The sequence below is a fragment of the Oreochromis niloticus genome, linkage group LG13 (genome assembly GCF_001858045.2).
Source record: "Oreochromis niloticus isolate F11D_XX linkage group LG13, O_niloticus_UMD_NMBU, whole genome shotgun sequence".
NCBI classification, from domain to species: Eukaryota; Metazoa; Chordata; class Actinopteri; order Cichliformes; family Cichlidae; genus Oreochromis; species Oreochromis niloticus.
Genome location: NC_031978.2, coordinates 23,848,792 through 23,868,550, shown reverse-complemented (window position 1 = coordinate 23,868,550; position 19,759 = coordinate 23,848,792). Strand labels below are relative to the sequence as shown.

Genomic DNA, 19,759 nt, shown 5'->3' with positions numbered 1-19,759 from the left:
GAACATTTTATTAATCTAACTGTATGTAGATTTTTAAGTAATACCATAATGGGCAAAAGATGTAGCAATTTATTGAAATCTACACATGGAAATACAGAATATAAGCCCAAAACAGACTCTGTACAGTTCTAACAAGCCTGAAAGTCAATGTTTGGCTGAACTGTTTCCCTCCTCTTGACAGCCACCCTTTCACTGAGACCATTTCTGATGAGGCTTCAGCAGCTGGATAAATTGAAGGGCCAGATGTTTCTCACAGGCCCTGTGTCAGGTCTTTTTCTAAGGACATAACATGCTCAGAAACCGTTCATCTACTGTACACAGTTTTTAGGCCTAATTTTTTCTTTTATCCAGCAGCATGCTGAAATATGCTAAGATTCCAGCTAACAGCTTCTTGGGAATCACCTTGTTAGTGCAGAAATACTATTTTATGCCCTTCAAACTGTGTTCTCATGCTAAGATGTTTGTTATGTGTAGGCACAACACTGGTTCATCCTTTGCACCGTTAGGCACCTTTTTATGCTTCAGTGATTTGTAGTTCAGTGTTAAATGATCAGGTACAAGGACTGGACTGAAAATGAGTGAAAAAGCAGCCAACACCCAAAGAAAAACCTGCAGAACTATTGCTCGAGACCACTTTTTAAAAATTACGATAAAGTCTTGCTCCTTGTAAAAAACAAACAAAAATTAATAAAGTAACAGTGTTGTATATTTATATATTAATTAAACAATAGTAAAGACAAGGGTTTGATGTTATCAGTCATACTGGGTAGCCTCTGCGACTCACCATGCTGGGCCTCCCTCTGCTCCAGCTCCTGTCTGAGTTGCTGCCGCTGCTCCTTCATCCTGGCGAGCTCCTGGCTGCTCCCTGAGCTGAGGCTGTGCAGCCTCTTGGCCAGAGCCTCGAGCCGGTCCCGCTCCAGGTACACCGCCTTCATCTCAGCTTTCAGTTCCTTAGCACTGCTGAAGTCATTACCTGCACCGGTGCACCACAGGAGGACATTATGCTTACAGCGTCCATTAACGAGCTTCTTGATCATTAATAGCGTAATTAAGTGAGGCTAATGGTGGGTGAGCCAAGTAAATGGGGTAAATAAAAAAAGGGTAATGCAGCAGGGATGTAGTGGGGTGTGGTTGAGTGGAAAGTTACCTGAGATGGCTGCCAGTTTGGCTTCATGTAGTGCCAAAAGCTGTGTTTCAGTCTCACTGACTTTCCTCCTTAGGCTGCTGCCCAGTCTCTGACTCATGACCACCTGGGGAAAAGAAAGAGAAGAACATGCAGAGGAGAGAGCAGGGGGGGGAGGGCGGTAACTAACAAAACCTTTGCAGACACATGGATCCCACAGGAGGCAAAGCTCATTTCCAATTCCGCTTTCATTTTCTTTTTGACACTCATTCTTACAAGACCTTACAAATTCATTTCCGTCCTTCTGTGTTCGCTCTGCTTTGAATACACAGCAGAGCATCAACGCCGATGTGTTACCTTTGTCTATAACCTTTAGAAAGAAAGAGAGTGCTTCTCCTTTCACATGGACAGACTGGAAAATGTGAAATCCTCATAAAAGATATCATTAGAAAGTCAGAGAGGAAAAGGCCCCTGAATGTCACACCCTGATGGGGATGCGGCACCTCAGCCCTGAGTATTCACAAAGAAGCTGATGGTCTCCATCAGCCCGTCGGGCCCTCATCTGCCCTCACCCTGTCCTTTAAACCTCTGTTATTTCCATTGTATACACTTTGAACCACAGCTACAATCCCCACGATCCCCTTCCTTCTTTTTAGGAACTGTTTTTCTTTTTTTTCACTGCTCAAAGAGATTTGGATCCAGATTTTCTGACGCATGTTTTCCTTAAATCTGACACAGTTATGTGCAACACTTTGAAAAGGCAGTCAAATAGACTGTTATTTCCAAGGCAGAACATCCCCGGAGAGTTTTCTCCGCACAGAAATGTAGAAAGCGGATTTTTTTTTTTTTTTACCCAAACGGGCTTGTATAATTTTATTTCATGCATTACATGAAATGGAAATATTTTTTGAGTGCTTTTTCAAACTGTAGAAATTCTGACATCGCTGATTTAATTTCAAAACATCAGGCTATTTGTCAATTTCGAAAAAGTCAGCGGAGAAAGCGAAAGTTACTTTCATGTCAGCAATCATTTTGTCACAGCAGGTGAGCAATTTTCCACTTGGTGAATATATCATCTAGGAACCAAACTTCTCATTTTAGCTTAACAATGGCTACTTTGTGATGATGGTAAATGTATATCTGGGTAGAAACCCACGACATTTCTTTCAGGTGCGGCGGCAACATCAATCAGTCATTTGATGATGGCTTTCTGAAAGACTCAGCGACAGTAGCTTTACAGAGCTAACTGTGCTTCTCTCTCTTTATTCCATGCATCTAGTTTCAGGATATAAATATCTGAAAAAAGAAAATAACTAGTAAGCAGCATATGTCTGAATGAATATGCCTTGTTGATGCCAGAGTACAGAGGATGACAACCATAGCTTAGATAACCACTCGTCACAAAGAAAGGTATACAGAAGAGCCTCTCTGAACACACAACACATTGACCTTGAAGCATATGGGCAACAACAGCAGAAGATCCCACTGGGTGAACGAAATGGTCAGCTAAGAACAGGAAATCGATGTTGTGAAGTGTAATAATATGGAGGATATTTTCTTAGCACAGTTTGGTCCTCTTATTACCAACTGAGCATGTACTGTTGCTGACTACGCTCACCTTTTTATAACCAGTGTGTCCATCTTCTAATGCTTGCTTCCAGCAGAATAACGTATGTGACAAAGATCACATCATCTTAAACTGGTTTCGTGGACATGGCAGTGAGTTCTCTGTACTCAATGCCCTCCACAGTCACCAGAGCTCAATCCAGTAGGGCACTTCTGGGTTGTGGCGGAACATGAGAATCACATCGTGGATGTGCAGCCCACAAATATGCAGCAACTGTGTGATGCCGTCATGTCGATATGGACCAAAATCTCAGAGAAATGTTTCCAGCAGCTTGTTGAATCTGTGCCACAAAGAATAAAGGCTAATGGATGTCCAACATCATCCAGTACTAGCAAGGTATAGATGAGCTCATTGTTTGGATCTCACCCTAAAAGTGTCAATCTGACAACACGCGCTGCAACGCAACCCCAAATGATGAATTGCTTTTTGGGGAAGAGGAGAGGAGTTACAGGTAAACAGATGTGGGGATTAGGGTTTTTAGAACCCACACGGTGCTACACTGAAACACACTAAAGCTGACGTTGTTTGTGCTAAATGTTGCAGATGCCTCAGGATGTTACAGTTAAACAACATGAACTCCATGTTGAAAGTCATACCCGAGGCTATTTGCTTAAGACTGCTGTTGAGCCTCTGAGACCTACAGTAGCTGGAGACTCAGTTCTCATCACCAGTGATCATCTTTGACATGAAAAATTCAGGTCAGTTTGAGACAGACACTGACCGCTCTCACGGCACATTTGACGTCTGTACTGATGCATATGTGCAAGAGAGATCCAAATGCAGCAGCAGCACAGAAGCAGTGCAAAATCTCAACATTAACAGGAACCGCCGCTACATCCAAATCAAGTTTTTGCTTCTTATGGTCTTCTGATTACACCTTGTGCAGGGAGCACAAAGGAAAAGTAAACCCTTGATAAGCATGAGTGAATTCTAGTTACACAGCAGCATGCAAACCCCAGGTATACACACAAACAACGGACACGGGCTTCAAATCACCACGTTAGCCAAGTTTTACTCATTCAGTTGATTTTGAAAGTGTGCATTTAAGCAAATCGGACAGCTTTTTTTAATCATCAGGTGTTGCAATAATTTTACAAATGATTTAGAATTTAGGGAGGATTTATTCAAAATGACAACTCCTGTGACTCTTACAAAAAACAACAAAAAAACTGGAGAGTTTACTGCCTTGTCAAACAGAAACAAGCTCATGAATACAGACACTGACATTTAGTGCGTATATTGAAAACACCGAAACTCGCACAAGACACATAATGTGTATTTTGACTTACTGCTTATTAGATATTCACACACATTCAGTCATCGTCGACATGCTGAGAGGAGAATGAGATGTTATAGAATAAATCAAGTCAGCGGAACAGTGGCTTACCTTAGCAGTGGCTTCCTTAATGGACAGATTTAATGCCTGCTCCTGCTCCTGGAGTCTGCAAAATAAAAACATAAATGTCACAGTGCAGGACTAAAGGTAATTTTTTTCATTTTGGAGATGAAATCAGGAGTTATCTCCTGTTCCAATCTAGATTTTTATTTTATTTTATTCTTTTAGCTTCTACTCATCTGGCAGCTAACCGCTTAAGGGTTTGCAAACTAACAACTATCAAACTGAACCTTGGATAACTTTTTAAAGGAAAGTCTTGAGTGTTTGTCCAGTGCATCGGAGCAAATATTCAATGACCAGTTCGGCCATGCACAAAAATGAGACATTATGTTATATTTTGCAGCTAATTATTCAGATTGCAATCTTTTAAAGTGCTCTTGAGGAATCATTCGCCTGGCTTTCTAAAGGTCTTTCAAGGTCTTTCTTTAGACATTGGCCATATTTTTATCATTTCTAGTCCAGTCCTTTTACCTGACCACTCTCAGAGGAACAGTTTTTTATTTGTTAAGCCACTTAAAACCGACCTATGAATCATTCACGGACAAAAAAATAAATCTAATTTAAGGTCTGAACCAGTGTTGTACTCTACACATATGATAATATAGCAGCCTGTCATGAAAATGCATCATTTGTTTAGCTGAATAGTTGCACCAACAAGGTGATTTACAAAGAGCTATTAGCCAAAAACTTAGTGTGCAGACATAGTGTGCAGTGTCTTAAAAACCTTGACAAGTCGAGGAGAAAACAAACATATAATTGTCTATCTAGATAGTTAAAGAAGAAAGTTTCATTGGCAACAGGTCTTCATCAGCATATACGAAGGAGGTGAGGAGAGAGGTACAACAGTGAGTGTCTAAAGCCAGCTGTACAACACAGTGGAGGCTCTGTCATGGTTTATGGCCACATTTCAGCCAGTGGTGATGGGGATGGAATTATAAACGCCATCAGATTTAGTACCATCAGATTTTGATCGACCATGTAATCTGGAAAGCGTCTGATTGGCAACAGCTTCATTTTTCAGCATGACAATCATCCCAAACGCACTGCCAATGCAATAAAAACATACCTAGATAGAGAAACACACAGTGGAACACTATCAGTCATGGATTGGCCTCCGTAGAGCCCAGACCTCAACATTAATGAAGAGTTGTGGGATCATCTTTACAAAAAAACAAAACAAAAGGCAGCCAACATCCAAAGTAGAATGTCCCTGAAGAAGCTTGGAGAACTATTCCTGAAGACTACTTAAAGAAGTTACAAGAAAGTTTTCCTAAGAGCTCAGGCTGTGTTTAAGAATAAAGGTGTCCATACCAACACCACCAATTTTCAAGTTTATGTGGGTTAGCTCAAGACTTTCTTACTTCTCTTAGCTTCATACTAAACATCTTGGCATACAGAAGATAAAAGACTTGCAGGTATCTCCATACAGAGTAAGTTCTTTGCACACTGTTCATCTTTGGTTGTAAAAAATACATATAAGTTGATACTGTGTGCAAACATGAGCATAAGAGACCTGCATTGTGAGGACATGAGCTTTAAATTTTGCATTTGAAATCAAATGCTGTAACCAGTGAAGCTTGAGTCTGCATCTGGGTGGCTTACTTTAGCGTAAGAAAGACAAACGCTGTGAGCGAGTGTGCCGATTTTTTGGAATAAACTACATCAAAATAAAGAGAAGATTGAACCTGAACCTTTTCTTTAACTGGCCTGTTGGATTCAACTCTAGCCCAATATTTCAGACAATAAGGGAAAACAGGACAACCCATTAAGGTCACACTATTAGGTGACAGATCTAAATCAATTACAAGATGGAGAAAAGGGAGCATAAAATCCATTATGCACAGTACAGTCACCTTGAGACAGTCCCAATTGTCTCACAAAAATCATTATGTCCACTCCATGTTATTCAAGCTGATGCTCAGAGCGAGTCAGAGTTAAATGTTGTCTCTGAACATCAGTCTTATAGCACCGAGTGGATTTCTTTAATTCAGTATTCGTGTGGAAAAAAACTTGATACGAGACAGAAATATCCTGTGTTGTTTGGAAAAGGGGGACTGCAACACAATCATCACGGTGACCCGTGGCAAGCCACCCACAGATGTGCAGCTGAATATCCAATCTGAGGTCGCAATTTCAATCAGCAACAAGAATAAATGCGTTTCAGCCGGGGTGAGAATAAGCCAGATATCAAATTATGCCAGTGGTGGTGGGTCACGCCGCCAAGAAGGCGATAAGTACAATTTACATGTCTTTCTAACGAGTGGCAAGACGGAGAGGCTTTCCACAGTGCTCCCTTGCAAGCTATTAACTTCAGAGGATATGATGCAAAGTAATCATTAGCATCTAAGAAAAAAGCCATTAAAATTCAAAGCAGGTTCAAGCAGGTGTGAGAGAAGAAGACTGAAGGCACGTGGGATAAGAGGGGGGAAAGTAGCTGTCCTCTCTAAATCTAAGAAACAAGTTACTCCTAAAGGGCTGCAAACTGCTTTACATTACATCCATTTGTCAGTGGCTTTTGTTTATAGAGACCTGAAATACATGAGCTGAACCTCTCCAGGAACAATAGGCATCCAGTGCTGCATGGGCAGACCTGTCGATCACCGAACAAAGTGAGCAATTTTGCCTGTAAGCTGATAAAAAGGGTAATGATTCATGTAAATGCAAGGCTAGGTGTCTTCTGTGCTGTTACTGGAGGTGTTGATTTGGTTGAAACGTGATGGTGTGATTTTGACAATTCTGCTGAAAGATTTATTCAAAGTGCCACTTTGTCTGAGGATGGATGAAGCTGGGAGGCGACGACTTAGAAACAGCAGATCGCCCCTGACACATCAACTTCAAAATGGGCTAATTAAATGCATGTAACATGAGGAAAGAAAAAAAAAACCCTATGGACAGACTGTTGCATGGTCACCAGCATTTGCAGCTCTACAGCAGCCCCACCTGGCCACTCCAGGTATTGCACAGATACAAATACTAACCACTGCATAAGAAGTGAGCACATCTGACAGACTGTACTAAACAAATGCTTTATGCATAGTAACCACACCAAGATCTTGCACAAGGTTAAATTATCATTACTGTGGCTAATTTTGCCCAAATTAATTGATGTTTTGATATTTTTATCAAAGTAATATTAAATACAAAATCTGGCTTTTATTGCACATTTTGAGTAGGATTAAATAAGGAGATGCATCTCCTGGAGTTTTGATGAAAAATGAAAGAGTACAAAACCTTTTGACTGCACTGGATAAATGTTACCTGTCTATTAAGCTGGTGTCAGGTACCAAAAATACTTCTTCTACATTTACAGTAAAGAATTATGTTTAAAACTCCAGTCCTCCTGCTGTCAGAGGAGGAAACCATCATAAAGTGGATAAACAAATGGCTGTCATGGAGGATGCTGTCATGGAGCTCAGCTTCAGGGCTTGTTTTCCTCATCCCTGACATAGGCTGTGCCGATTCCTCTATTGTATATAAATGTGTATGTAGAAATACATCAAATTAACACAACAACACAAATTATGTTACCTTCAAACTAGTTGTGAGTAAAGGTTATGCATGTAAAGGCCCAATCAGCGGACACTTTTCACAGTTTAGGTGTTAGATCCGGCTCGACCAATCAAACTGAGAGTCCAACGACCGACAGGAGAAACTGTCATACCGACGTGCAAAATTCAAAAGGTGTGAAAATGTTTTCTCAATGCTCAAGACCTCAATTTCCATTTTTCACATACATTTGCACATTTTCTTAACTATTCTGCTTCCCAGCAGAAGCAGATCCTGGACAGCAAAACGCCTTTAATACGTCCAAAGATCTGCAGTGAAAGCTTTGATTCTCTCGTTTGAAGTTTTTCCCTAAATACAGATGAGGACAGAATTACTAGTGATGAAATGCTTTTGAGGAGATTACCAGTTCCAGAAACGTTGAATCATCCCCACATCATAACACTCCCACCACTGTGTTTCACTGTGGGGACGGTGCTGTTTGGGTTATACGCCTCTCCCTTCTCTCTGTGACCAAAGAGCTCTAGTTTCATCTCATCTCACCAAAGGATGCACTTCCAGTATGAATAATCTTTCTCTAGGTTATCCTTAGCACATTTCAGCATGGCAGCTGTTCTGGGCTCTTTAGACTCATCTCTGACTAGTTCTCGTTCCGGTCTTTCTCAGTGCTTTTTCAGAGGCAGAGAAGATGTATATACTGTGTGTACATTGGGGGATAACTCTCATTTTTAACTTGCTTTTTGCAAGCTTTGAGGAATACAGAGTTAAAGCATGTCATTGCGCATGACAGATTTGTGGTAGAGGCAAATAATTTTATCCTCATCTGTAAAATTTCTGTTCCTGGGAACAGCATATTTGATTCATTCATTACCTGCAGCTTTGTAAGGGAGGCTAAAGGAGGCTCTAAATTTGAAATTATTTCATGCAATCACTCGGATAAGATGAAAGCATTATTATTAAATATGCTCAAAAAGACACAACTGTTTAGTTCTCTATTTTTCCACTTGCACTTTTTCCACTTCCTTTTTTTCTGGCTCATGCAAACACAGCCTTTCATGTCACAAAAGTCACATCATCACATATATGGCGCTGACCTGAGCATGGAGGGAGGACGAGAGACTGAGATTTGTGTGCGATTTTCAGAAGCGACGAGGTCCTGGAGGGTTCGGCTCATGTCGCGAAGCTGAGCCGTGCTGCAGCTCCTCAGCACGGAGCCCTCCAGCTCCTCAGCCTCCACCTGCTGCTCTTCCTGCTGGATCTGCTGCTCCAGACACCGGCTCCGGTCCTTCAGCTCCACCAGTCTCTGCTGCAGCTCTGCGATCTCCTCCTGCAGAGGTGGAGCAATGTTCATTTTATTCATTTTACATGTATGTTAGAAATAACATAGTTTCTATGAAGGTAATCAGTAACAGTGAAGTAGTACTTCAGTTTTTCAAGCCAGCAGATTAAATGAAAAATTCAAATACCTAATCTGAAACAGAAAGAAACTTGACTGGTGAGTTATTAGCTTTTATCAGAATTGTTAATCAATAGTTTGTTTGATATTAAAGTAGCAGCGAGATTAGCTAATCTTGTTCACACTCATTCACTGTCAGTGTAAATACTGCTGACAGCTATGCATATTTTACAAATTTCATTCACTTTTGTGAGAAAGGAAAGAAGCTGTTTTATTAAATTCTCAGAGGAGCCTAACTCAGACCAGCCTGACGTACAAAGCGGAACGACGTGAGCCGAATTTACCTCGACAAGCCGTCTCTCTCGTATCAGACGTTCTCTTCGTTGCAGTGGACCCTGTGATGAGCCGGATTGCTCCCCTGCAACAGGCTCTGCACACTCTCTGCCACAAAATGACACCATTTTCAACAGCTTTGATTAACATTTTCAGGAGGTTAATCCACATTTAATGTTGTTTTCAATCTCTGTAAGAGAAAGCTAAAGAGAGCTGAAGATGGGTAACATACAGTATGGTTATGCGTAATCACTTTTTCCCACTGATTCTCATCAAATAACTCTGTGACAGTGGAAAATCTACTGTTTATCTGAGGTGACCTAAAATCCTTTTGCTTATATTTGTTTGGGATACTCTCTGAAGAGGCCCCACCTGATTTCCTTCCTGTCGCGAGAGCTATTTTGGAGAGCTCTCCCTCTTTGATCTGTGCTACAATATTGCAACAAAAGAGAGTGAATGAGCTTATGAACTCAAATAAACCCCATTATATCCTGAACAAAGGGAGTTTATTGCAATAAAAGTAGATCTGTTTTTTAAGTGACACACAATATAAAATGAGGTCCTAAACAAAACAGGAAAAGTAATTTTCAGTGTAACCACATTTCATATCATATTCCACTTATATACTGTATGCAGTTAAAGTTTTAAATATAGTGTTTCAGTTAACATGATCAAACCAGCACTGACCTGTGCTGACTGCAGTCTGCCCTCTGGAGGGCGCTGTCCACCGCCTGTCTGAGCCTCTCCAGGAACAACGCCACACTGGGCTGTTGGGAGGGTAAACCCAGCTTCAGAGTGCTTCGTTCTCTAGACAGCTCCTCTAACTTTTTCCCAAAGCGCTCAGCTGTGAACACACATACACACATGCTCAATAACATGCAGAAAACATCAGCTAGAGGAGTCCAGTTATCAGCAAGTGGTGTTGTGTTCTAGCCCTTTACTAGAAGTCATTTAAAGGGGGCACATTTCTGACAACAGTTCTGAACTTGCTGTATTTATGAATCCTGAATAAAAATCTGCATTTCTTGGTTCTTTAAACACATATGACCCTAAAACTAGAATTATCCCAGTCTGGCGGGTTCATAGCTAAATTAAAATGGCCTGTATTTGTATAGCGCTTTACTTAGTCCCTAAGGACCCCAAAGCGCTTTACACTACATTCAGTCATCCACCCATTCACACACACATTCACACACTGGTAATGGCAAGCTACATTGTAGCCACAGCTGCCCTGGGGCGCAGTGACAGAGGCGAGGCACAACATACACAGACAGAATTTACAGAGCCCATCTCATCAGCTATTTAATCCAACACTGTGTAAGTGGAAAAACAGAAAACTAAACATATAAGTCAGAGAATGAATAGACGAGGAGAACACCAGCCAAGGCAAACAACACTGACCCAAATAATAAGCACGTTCGAACAGATCTACAGGATTCAGAAACATGTGTATTTAAACCTTTTTTTAAGCTTCTCCCTTATTCACAGGGGTCACCACATGCAGATAGACACACATGGTTTTAATATGGTGGGTTTTTAGGCTGGATGCCTTTCTTGACAAAACCCTCCCAGGGATTTCTGTCTCCTGGTATCAAACCAGGGATCTTCTGTGTGTAATGCAAATGTGTTAACCACAGAAGCAGATGTATCTTATGTATTTGTTCTATCACAAAATAAAAGAAATGGGTTAAAATGCAGTTTTTGGTTTGATTGTTTATATTTTTTTGCAATATCTAGGTCAGGTACAAGTACAAATGATATTTGTTAGGTTTGAGGCTTTGTTGTTTCGTTGCAATAATCACGTGGAACCCCTTCCTGTAAACTTTTCTGTAAAACCTTCCCTTATTTCACTGTAAATACCCTTTATTTTCATTTGGGTCGACGTAATAACTGTGCTACTTTCTGTTTTAAACCACATAAATTGAAGATTTTCTAGTTACTACCATTACAGGATAAAAAAAAAGGTAAGTCAACCATGTAAAGTTTTCGGAGGTATGTACGAAACAGTCAGCGCTAAAAAGCTCTGTGCCTCATCTCTCACATGTTCTTTCAAACAGGTCATGTCAGTATGGTGAACAGCAAATTAGCAAGAAATTTAATAAAGAGGCTGACATCAAAGTGATAAATGATGTCATCCAAACATGTGAGTGAGAGCTCACTCATGAGTTAGAAGGACAACACGTGTTAAGCTCCTGTGGCTTTCTGGTCACGGAGTCAGAATATTTTCACTTTGAACAGTGCGCTTTTCTATAACTTTAAGTTATTATGTTTAGTAATATAAAACTTTAACTTCTTAAAAACAAATAGTAAAAAGATAAATAGAATCTTATCAAATCATTCATAAAGACTTTATCTTGTCAACCTTAACTGAAATGGCTAAACTGGTTTACCTGCGTCATAATCGTCGTCCAGAATTGCTTTCTGCTGGAGCCTCTGCAGCTTCAACATCATGGATTCAATCTGAGAGACAGCAAACAGAAGACAGAACAGGTTACACAACAGTAACTCCAGAGTTCATCGCCTTTTAAAGAGTCAATACATGCAAAAAAAAGGTGGGTGCAATGACTGTCAGGTCAAAGTGATACTGGGTCAGCAAGCTGAGGAAAGGGCGTTAACAATAACTTGACTACAGTACTTCAGCGTTTTACTTTGACTTTAATTTTTTTTGATGAGGACCTGAAAGATTCGATGAGATGTAAAACACTAAAGCAAATACTGAAAAATGTTTCAAATCTGTTTTTATCATTTTTATCACTTTCAAGCTTAGAATGTAAGATAGGGAAATATTGTTTGCTTTTTTGTAAAATACTCACAATGCAATTATTTCTAATTTCTTGCAAAATGCATAAATTATGCACTAATTAAAAGTACTTAGGTAGTACTTAATATTAATTACAGAATAATTTATCTTCTTTTCTGTAAAATACCTACAGTTATTCCCTTTTACTCCCTTATTCTAGTGTACCTATCTTTAAGTATTTCCTTGTAAATTTAATGACTTTGTATTTTTCAAATAAACTATATTTAAATTTCATTTAATTACAGGGGAATTATGTCCGTGCAGTATTACAAAGTGTTAACCAAAAATTTTGTTAAGTAGGTGAGTTGAATGCTTAGACATGGAGCTGTAGATTTATGCTGGATAACTAACAAGCATTAACATTACTTCATTAGTTTTCTCTTTCAGAAAAATCTAAACCTACTCGCTTTTGCCTTTCTTAATAAAATAAGAAAGCATCAATATAGCATCACTCTGATGAGTCTGTAAGTACAATGTTCTGCAGAAAAAGCTAGCTGGTTAGCTTGAACGTCTAAAATAAGTGTAAACAAAAAGACACATACTTAACCAGGTCTCAACCAGGTCTTAAAGCGCTACTTAGTTCTGATACTTAGTATAGATTAAACAGATGATTAGTGAGTTTCACAGTTACTCAACTAACTCAAAACAACGCTAACTCTTTCCCCTTTTTTTTGCTAAGCTAAGTAGCTGCTAGCTGTAGTTTCATATCTACCAACAAGGTATGAGCTGGAACTAGTAAGGAAAGCAAATACGGGTTTCCTGATTTAATATAGTATTCATCTCTCTGTAGTTTAGTCTCATCTTGACTGTAGACCATGGTGTCAAACCTAAGGCCCGGCAAAAACTCCAATCTGGCCCACTGGAAGAATTTGGAAAATGTCAAGGACTGAATAGATTTTGAACTTTTCACTGTATTTTCCTAAGTTTTACAGCTTTTTCCATTGACCAAGACCACCCCCCATTGCAATCTATACTACACCAAATAGTCAGAAATAACAGAAAAACAATTAAATGACAGAGAAGTTCCTGTATCGACTATGTCCATCATAGAAAATTTCTACTATAGAAATAAAAGAACATTATTATAAATATAGGACAGTGAGGGGTACCAGAACTTTTTCTGTTATTTTACATATTTATCATATAGAACAGACATACTGTTGAAATTTCTTCTTATATTAAGATGTTGCTGGGAAAAATGTTTAGTTAAACTTTACACAGACAGAAAGTGGAGTTTCACTAGTTTGCCGCCACACTTAAAATCAAAGTGGGCTGTATGTGGCCCACAGTGTTAAATGAGTTTGACATCGCTGCTCTAGACCTTGTTGGGAGATTAATTTAAATGACTGATATGTGAATTTCATGAGTCTGTCATGCCCACCTTGGTGTGAGTGCGGTTGTTTTGGAGGCAGTCTTGCAGCACGCCCTCGTACTTCTTCAGCAGGTTGTCCCAGCCTTGCTCCAAGGCAGGTGTAGCGCTCTCGTAGCCTGAGGTGACAGAGGAGGCGGAGGTACTGTCCGAGTCCAGGGAGAGTGAGGAGGTGACCTCTATATCAACAGACTGGGCCTCACAGTCGGGCACGTGGGATCTTTCTACGTGGGCGGCAAACAGGCATTCTCGCCAAAACTTTCCTCCAGGTAGTGTTTGAGCAGGAGACGACTGCTTAGGGAAATTGTGCTCGACAGGTAAGGTTTCAGGTTTTGTCTGAGGCAGGTCAGATGCTTTTGTTGATGAACTTAGTTCTTGTTCTTGTGTGGGTGTGGCGGTTGTTTTCTGGCTGGAGGTAAGTGACTGTTGGATGAAACTGAAGCTGGAGTTAAAAGAGTCCTCTGGCTCTGAATGAGTGTCCAGGCTCGAACTTAACCTGAGTTCATTGTGGGGCAGTGAGGACTGGCCCAGATGGCTGGATGTACTCTTAGAATTGCAGTTCACAGGGGAAGGAGGGTGGGTAACAGAGCAGACAAAGCTCTGAGTCTTCCAGGAGCTACACGTGTGTTTATCAGGCTGTTGATGATTTATTAAAGACACACTGTCTGCAGCAGCTGGACTTGGCCTTTGAGCATTAGTTGCATCATCTATATCAGCGTCACATCCTGATTTTCCATTGGTAATAAAAGTGGCTGTCCCAACATCCTCCTCCTCTTCCTGAGTGGCGCTCTGCAGTCTGCACTGCTCTCCTCTCATGTACCCTGGTCTTCGGTGGAGCCTCTTACGGCTGGAGCTGCCAGCTGTCCCTGATGCTCTGCCACCTGTCGATGCAGAGATTAACCATTAAGCTTGACAACATGGCCATGAGGAAGATAACGCATGACCTCATAGAACTGGTAGGATTAACCATGTAATCATCAGCTACAGCAGGAAGATGTAATGCTACATGTGCTAATTACACAAGTACCCGAAGCAGCTGTGATCCAGCAAAATGACCTTGTTCTTTAAAGATAGTGCCTAATGGACTGAATTAAAAAAGTTGGGCAGATGTGTGACATTTCCCAGGGTTCTGCTCCAGCTGTTGGGAAATACCAAAGCTGCACAGTCATTTATAAGTTAAGACATTCCTCTCTGTGGGATACCAGATGCATGAACAATATATTCTGAGGTTAGATTTGCATTTTTTTATTTTTGCAAATAGCAAAATTCTTCAGAGGGCAGGTTCTCAAAGCATAGCAGGGGGCTCACACCTGGATCTGGAGCCTTAAATCGGTCTATTTCACTGAAATATAGGGCAAAGGGCACACAGGCAATGTCTGATTCATGTTGGTCCACTAACAAACCGGCACTGATGATGCTATTGTTTTTATAACCATTCAGCTTCTCTCTTTTTCTTAAAGCAATAAGGCTGATAGAGTTTAACTGAGATCTATTTCTGACGGGGTGCTAAAACCTGTGAGTCTTCCAGCCAAAGCAATGAACTGAAGGATGTGGAAAACACCTTTGTTTAAAACAATACTGATTAGCCTCGCTTTATCAAACCCACTTGGACTGCACTCACAGAAGAGGTGGCTTGTCTCAAAACTTTTCAGTTATTACGAAATCCATGTTTTTTGTAAAGGGGGCGTAACCGAAATAGCTTGTGAAGCACAGACACTGCCAATCTTAGTATCAAGAAGTGATACAAACATGCATGCAAACAGCGTTTGGTCTGAAAGTGGAGCGTAATGATAAAGACCAGATTGTGATGGGAGTCAGACACCTGCTGCAGGGCCACGTGATTAATACATATCATGTTTAGGATTCAGACGAGGAGGCGCGCTCAAACGCTGGGGATCAACAGCCCCTTTGTGTACAGCTGCGCTGCTCCTTCTTTCACTTCTGGCTCTTGCTTTCTCCTCCCACTCACGAACACTGAAGTCACACAGAGGCACACTGACAGTGCTGAAAACACTGGGATCAGTTGTACTATTGTCAGTGTAAAAGCCTGTTAAACGCTTTAACTACGATAAAAACAAATCCAAAAGTAGAAAACGCAAACAAACACATAAAAACAACATCTTACACAACTGTAAACCTCTACAAATAATGTGTTTTTTGCAGTGGGAGCACAATTATCAAGACAGGAATGCGGGGCATTGAACAAAGCATGACCGATGAGCAAACCACAGCCCACTTCCCAACACCCAGTAACCTCGACGATGCCACTCCTAAACTATCCCATGAGACTGTAAGAGACTCAAATAGAGACCAGTGATAGCAGTATTTCAAGTGAGAGTAACACAGGGATGCTCCCATTGTAGACACAGTGTTTTTCTGTTTGTGCGTGTGTGTGTGTGCCACTTAGAGCTTTCTGTCCACTGGGACCGAAGCTTGGGTTACACACAGGTCCATTAGAGGGTCCTTGCAGACGTGGCCACTGGTCCATAACTGATGTAAGAAACCCAACACTATCTGTGGGTTACAGCTACAACCGCACACTGTCTACCATCTGGTGTGGCTAGATGTTATACTAAGCCTTCTATCAAGAACTAAGCAGTCAAAAGAAGAGGGACGTTACTGTATCCTCGCCATACTTCGATTACACAAAGAGAGCTCTTCCCGGTTTAAGGGGAAGGAAATGCCTCGGGGCCTATTGTTTTGTGTCTGCTGGCTTGTGTGTGTGTCAGAGGGGCATCTATTTTTTGGCTGAACCCCCTCAGAGGTATTTTCTACTTCCTGTCGGGCTTTGAGCTAAAATAGTTCGCCAGGAATTCAGGCAGAAAATACAAACAAGCAAGCAGTGACGTTCTGTGGTTCAACACCAAAGATAAAACAGTCCCTCTGCCACAATGACAGCATTCTCACTGTAGCATGTTATCAGTGCTGAAGAAACTGTGCAGAGAGCCTGAGAAAAAGAAGCATGTCAGCCAGAAGAGGCGAGATTATTTACCTTTGGAGATTAAAGAGGCCCTCCTCAGCACCCTTAGGTTAAACACTGCATCCAGTTGGGCACTGAAAGTGCTTGAGCCAAAGACAGAGAGGAATGCAGGGGATCTCATAAAAACACAAACATTTGAGGAACAAGCTCAGCACCCTCTGACACACACACACACACACAACACACACACACACAAGCGGATCTGCATGTCAGCAACCTCCTGAGAAGCAGCACTGCTCGGCAGATGTGCGAAACCTCGCCACTTGTGACCAAACAGAGCGTCACAAAAAGGGGAAGTGAAAGTTAGCAGTGATATCTATTCATCTTACTAAAGAAATGACTACATAAGTGGATGAAAACCCAACAATACAGTATGCTCCAATGCCAAGTCCTATCTTTGGTCCTAAATCTTGGCCCTTATCTCTCCATTTTGCACGGTAGGTTAAAGGGTGGGGATATTCCAAGGATTGCGTCTCTGCTATGCTCTTGTCAGACTGTAATCACATGAGGATCAGTTGAGTCTGTGTTATAGAGATTCATTTACACACTGCACGTACTCTTTAATAGACATTTTGATATTTTTTGTAGATTAGATTCATTCAAAAATGTCACACAACAGAAACCAGAGACCAGGGAAAAATCTACTCACAGCAGAAGCTGTTTCGAAAGCACTTTGGGAAATAGATTTTTATCTAAGGTTTGCCACATCTAGCAGCCTTTTAACTGCAGCAGTTACCCTGTTGCATGTAGCGAGATCATAACAGTCTGATAAATGGGTCTAATGGAGGTCTGATTACCGGCATCCTGCATGAACAGACTTGGATCACATTTCTATTTATTAGTTAAGCCCATTTTATTTGTGTAAAACATGTTAAAAGACCCAAATAGAGACAATATCCAGGAAAATGCTTCTCTACTTTGTCTAAAGAGGTGAGGAACATATTATTTAAGTATTTAATCATTTCCAACTCATCATCTATCATTACTCATCCAAGAGTGACTGGTAGGGAGACTTTAAACCTTTATGATCCAGGGAACTGTGAACTTTCATACACATTCCGGGCAATGCATTATTAAACAGGCTATGAGTCTTCACTGCGGCTGTTCTGCTTTTGTTTAATCATCTGATGATTATCCCTCCCTAAAAACTGCCGGCTTAGTACATCCTAATATTACTATTTTATCCAATTTCGGTGTATTAAAGTTGTATGTAGTTCCTGGGGGGTATATATATCCTGTAAAAGACCAGTGTTAGTGTGAGAACATCAGCTGATAGTTAAAAATCTTGTGTTTTACCTTGAATGGCTTCGCGGCGGTGAAGTAGAGAGTTGCTGTGGCATTCCAGTCCCATCAGTCCAGCGAACATTTTTCCATTAAAAAAAAGGCTGTTTGTGTTGAAAAGTCAAAGAAAGTCAGACCCCGGTGGCACAAGCCTGCATAGAGTTACATCGACCATGTTTTAGAAGAAGTGGAGCCAGGCAAAGGGACTGATCTCATTTCCGTTATGGAAAAGTGAACCCGGGCTGCTATATTTTCACTGCACACAGTGAGTGACGGGTGAAAACGGCTTCCCAGCGCGCTGTTTTGTCCCTGATGAAAATTTCTTGACACAAACATTTATGGTACATCAGATTCTTACATTTCTCCCCCCTGTTGGAAAAAAGTGGGTCCCGCTGCGCCTGAACTGACGGTCTGGAGAAAGAAGATGGACTTCACGTCGTGCTGTTCCTTGTGGGAAAAGTATGGAAAACACAACCAGCGGTGGTGTGCAGTGGCAGAAGTACAGAGCCCAGGCAAATCTGTCTGTTAGTCGACACATCGATCAGTTGATCAGTAATCCGTTAGTCGCTGCGCCCTTGCGTCATGCGTCGCGTTGGAGCTCTTACGTGTTCAGGAATTTGACTCCAGACTCCTTCAGACCGCCTCATAACCACAGCGGGCACACTGTGGAAGTAGCAGCGGACACGGAACCGGATTAAACAACGCTGTTGTTTATCTTTATGTTTATATGTGCTGTATTTTAGTGTCACTGAAGATTGTGGAGGAAATTTATGGGGGGAAAAAACACCTCTCTACTATTAAGTCACAAATACTATTAAGTTCAAATTTATACACACAGGAAGCGTGTGATTCAGTCATTTAAATCACAGTATAGCAGGTCTTTACTCCCTTACACATCTTAATGTGTTTCTTTCTTTCGGCAGTGAGCACCAAACCCTAGACCTCACATAGCGCAGTCTTTTCATCCACCCCTTCACACACCACTCATCCCAGTTCTCCTTTCATTCAGCTCGCCTGGCTCATGAACAATACTCAGAGACAAAAAGCTCTGTTCTACAGACAGAATGCAGGACTTACACGCAGCTAGGGTAAGAGCAGGGATGAAACACGTCGCCTGGCATGCAGAGTGCCATCACCTGCTCTCTGTTAAAGATTAGAGGCCCTTAATGCATTTTTGACATCAGCGCACTGCCCCACAGGCTGGCTGGTTTCCAGGAGAAGCCCTTTGACTAACCTCTCAAGTTTTAGTTTTTGGCTTACCTCTGTGCCACTGCATCTAAAAGGACAGGGCACATTTGTGATGACTTGTTTTAAGACATAAGAAACACCATATTATGTGAAAAACCCAGAAAGAAGATGCTAAAATTACACACGGTGTCTATGAGGGAGCAGATGAAACGTATAAAAATGATGTAATCACATCTGTTCTATGTATGAGGGCATTTATGAAATAATTAAGCAGTCAGGAAAAGAGTGATTGCAAGGATAAAAGATGAATTAATCAAAGGATAAACACGTAGTTGTTGACTAATAGCACATTAGTTCCTGCTCTGTTAGGTTTAGCTTGCTCTTTCCCTTCATCAGCTATGCATTCAATGCATCCATCAAATGCATTTTTACAGTGCCGTAGCTGTGTTGCTGACTTTGACCAGCAGATGTCAGACTTCACACAGATATAATATATTAGTTTATCAACTACAATAAGTTAAGAAGCAACTTTTTTTCTTTACATTTCCCAAAAGTGTGTGTACACGTTTTTACTTTTACATCAAACCTTTACACGTTTACATCCAACTTTGATTTCATACATAACCACAACCATATGCTACGTGTTTCCTGATTTAGTCGTATTCACAAAATATTCATTTGATGCATCATATAAATAGATTTTATGTCACTGTATACACAAATATATAGTATCACATTTAAATAGTCTAATTGTGGATTTCA

General features: G+C 40.9%; 1 protein-coding gene across 3 annotated transcripts in view; it reads right to left on the bottom strand.

Annotated features, from left to right (window-relative positions):
* The window catches only part of disc1 (DISC1 scaffold protein), a 47,097-nt gene extending 28,642 nt beyond the window's left edge, over positions 1-18,455 (bottom strand). The window contains exons 1-9 of one of the 3 annotated variants that reach the window (XR_003213475.1): positions 16,541-16,693; positions 13,561-14,429; positions 11,770-11,839; positions 10,067-10,223; positions 9,391-9,487; positions 8,745-8,977; positions 4,138-4,192; positions 1,148-1,250; positions 785-973 (exon numbers count right to left, since the gene is read on the bottom strand). Coding sequence is in view for 2 of the 3 variants with exons in the window: in XM_019366914.2 (XP_019222459.1) it covers positions 785-973; positions 1,148-1,250; positions 4,138-4,192; positions 8,745-8,977; positions 9,391-9,487; positions 10,067-10,223; positions 11,770-11,839; positions 13,561-14,429; positions 16,541-16,649 (1,882 nt within the window). In the remaining variant the exon portion in view is untranslated. Of the gene's footprint in view, positions 1-784; positions 974-1,147; positions 1,251-4,137; positions 4,193-8,744; positions 8,978-9,390; positions 9,488-10,066; positions 10,224-11,769; positions 11,840-13,560; positions 14,430-16,540; positions 16,694-17,824 lie in introns of those variants that run through there. The other 2 variants (XM_005473924.3, XM_019366914.2) reach the window with 2 other exon arrangements.
* Between the last annotated feature and the right edge of the window lie 1,304 nt (positions 18,456-19,759).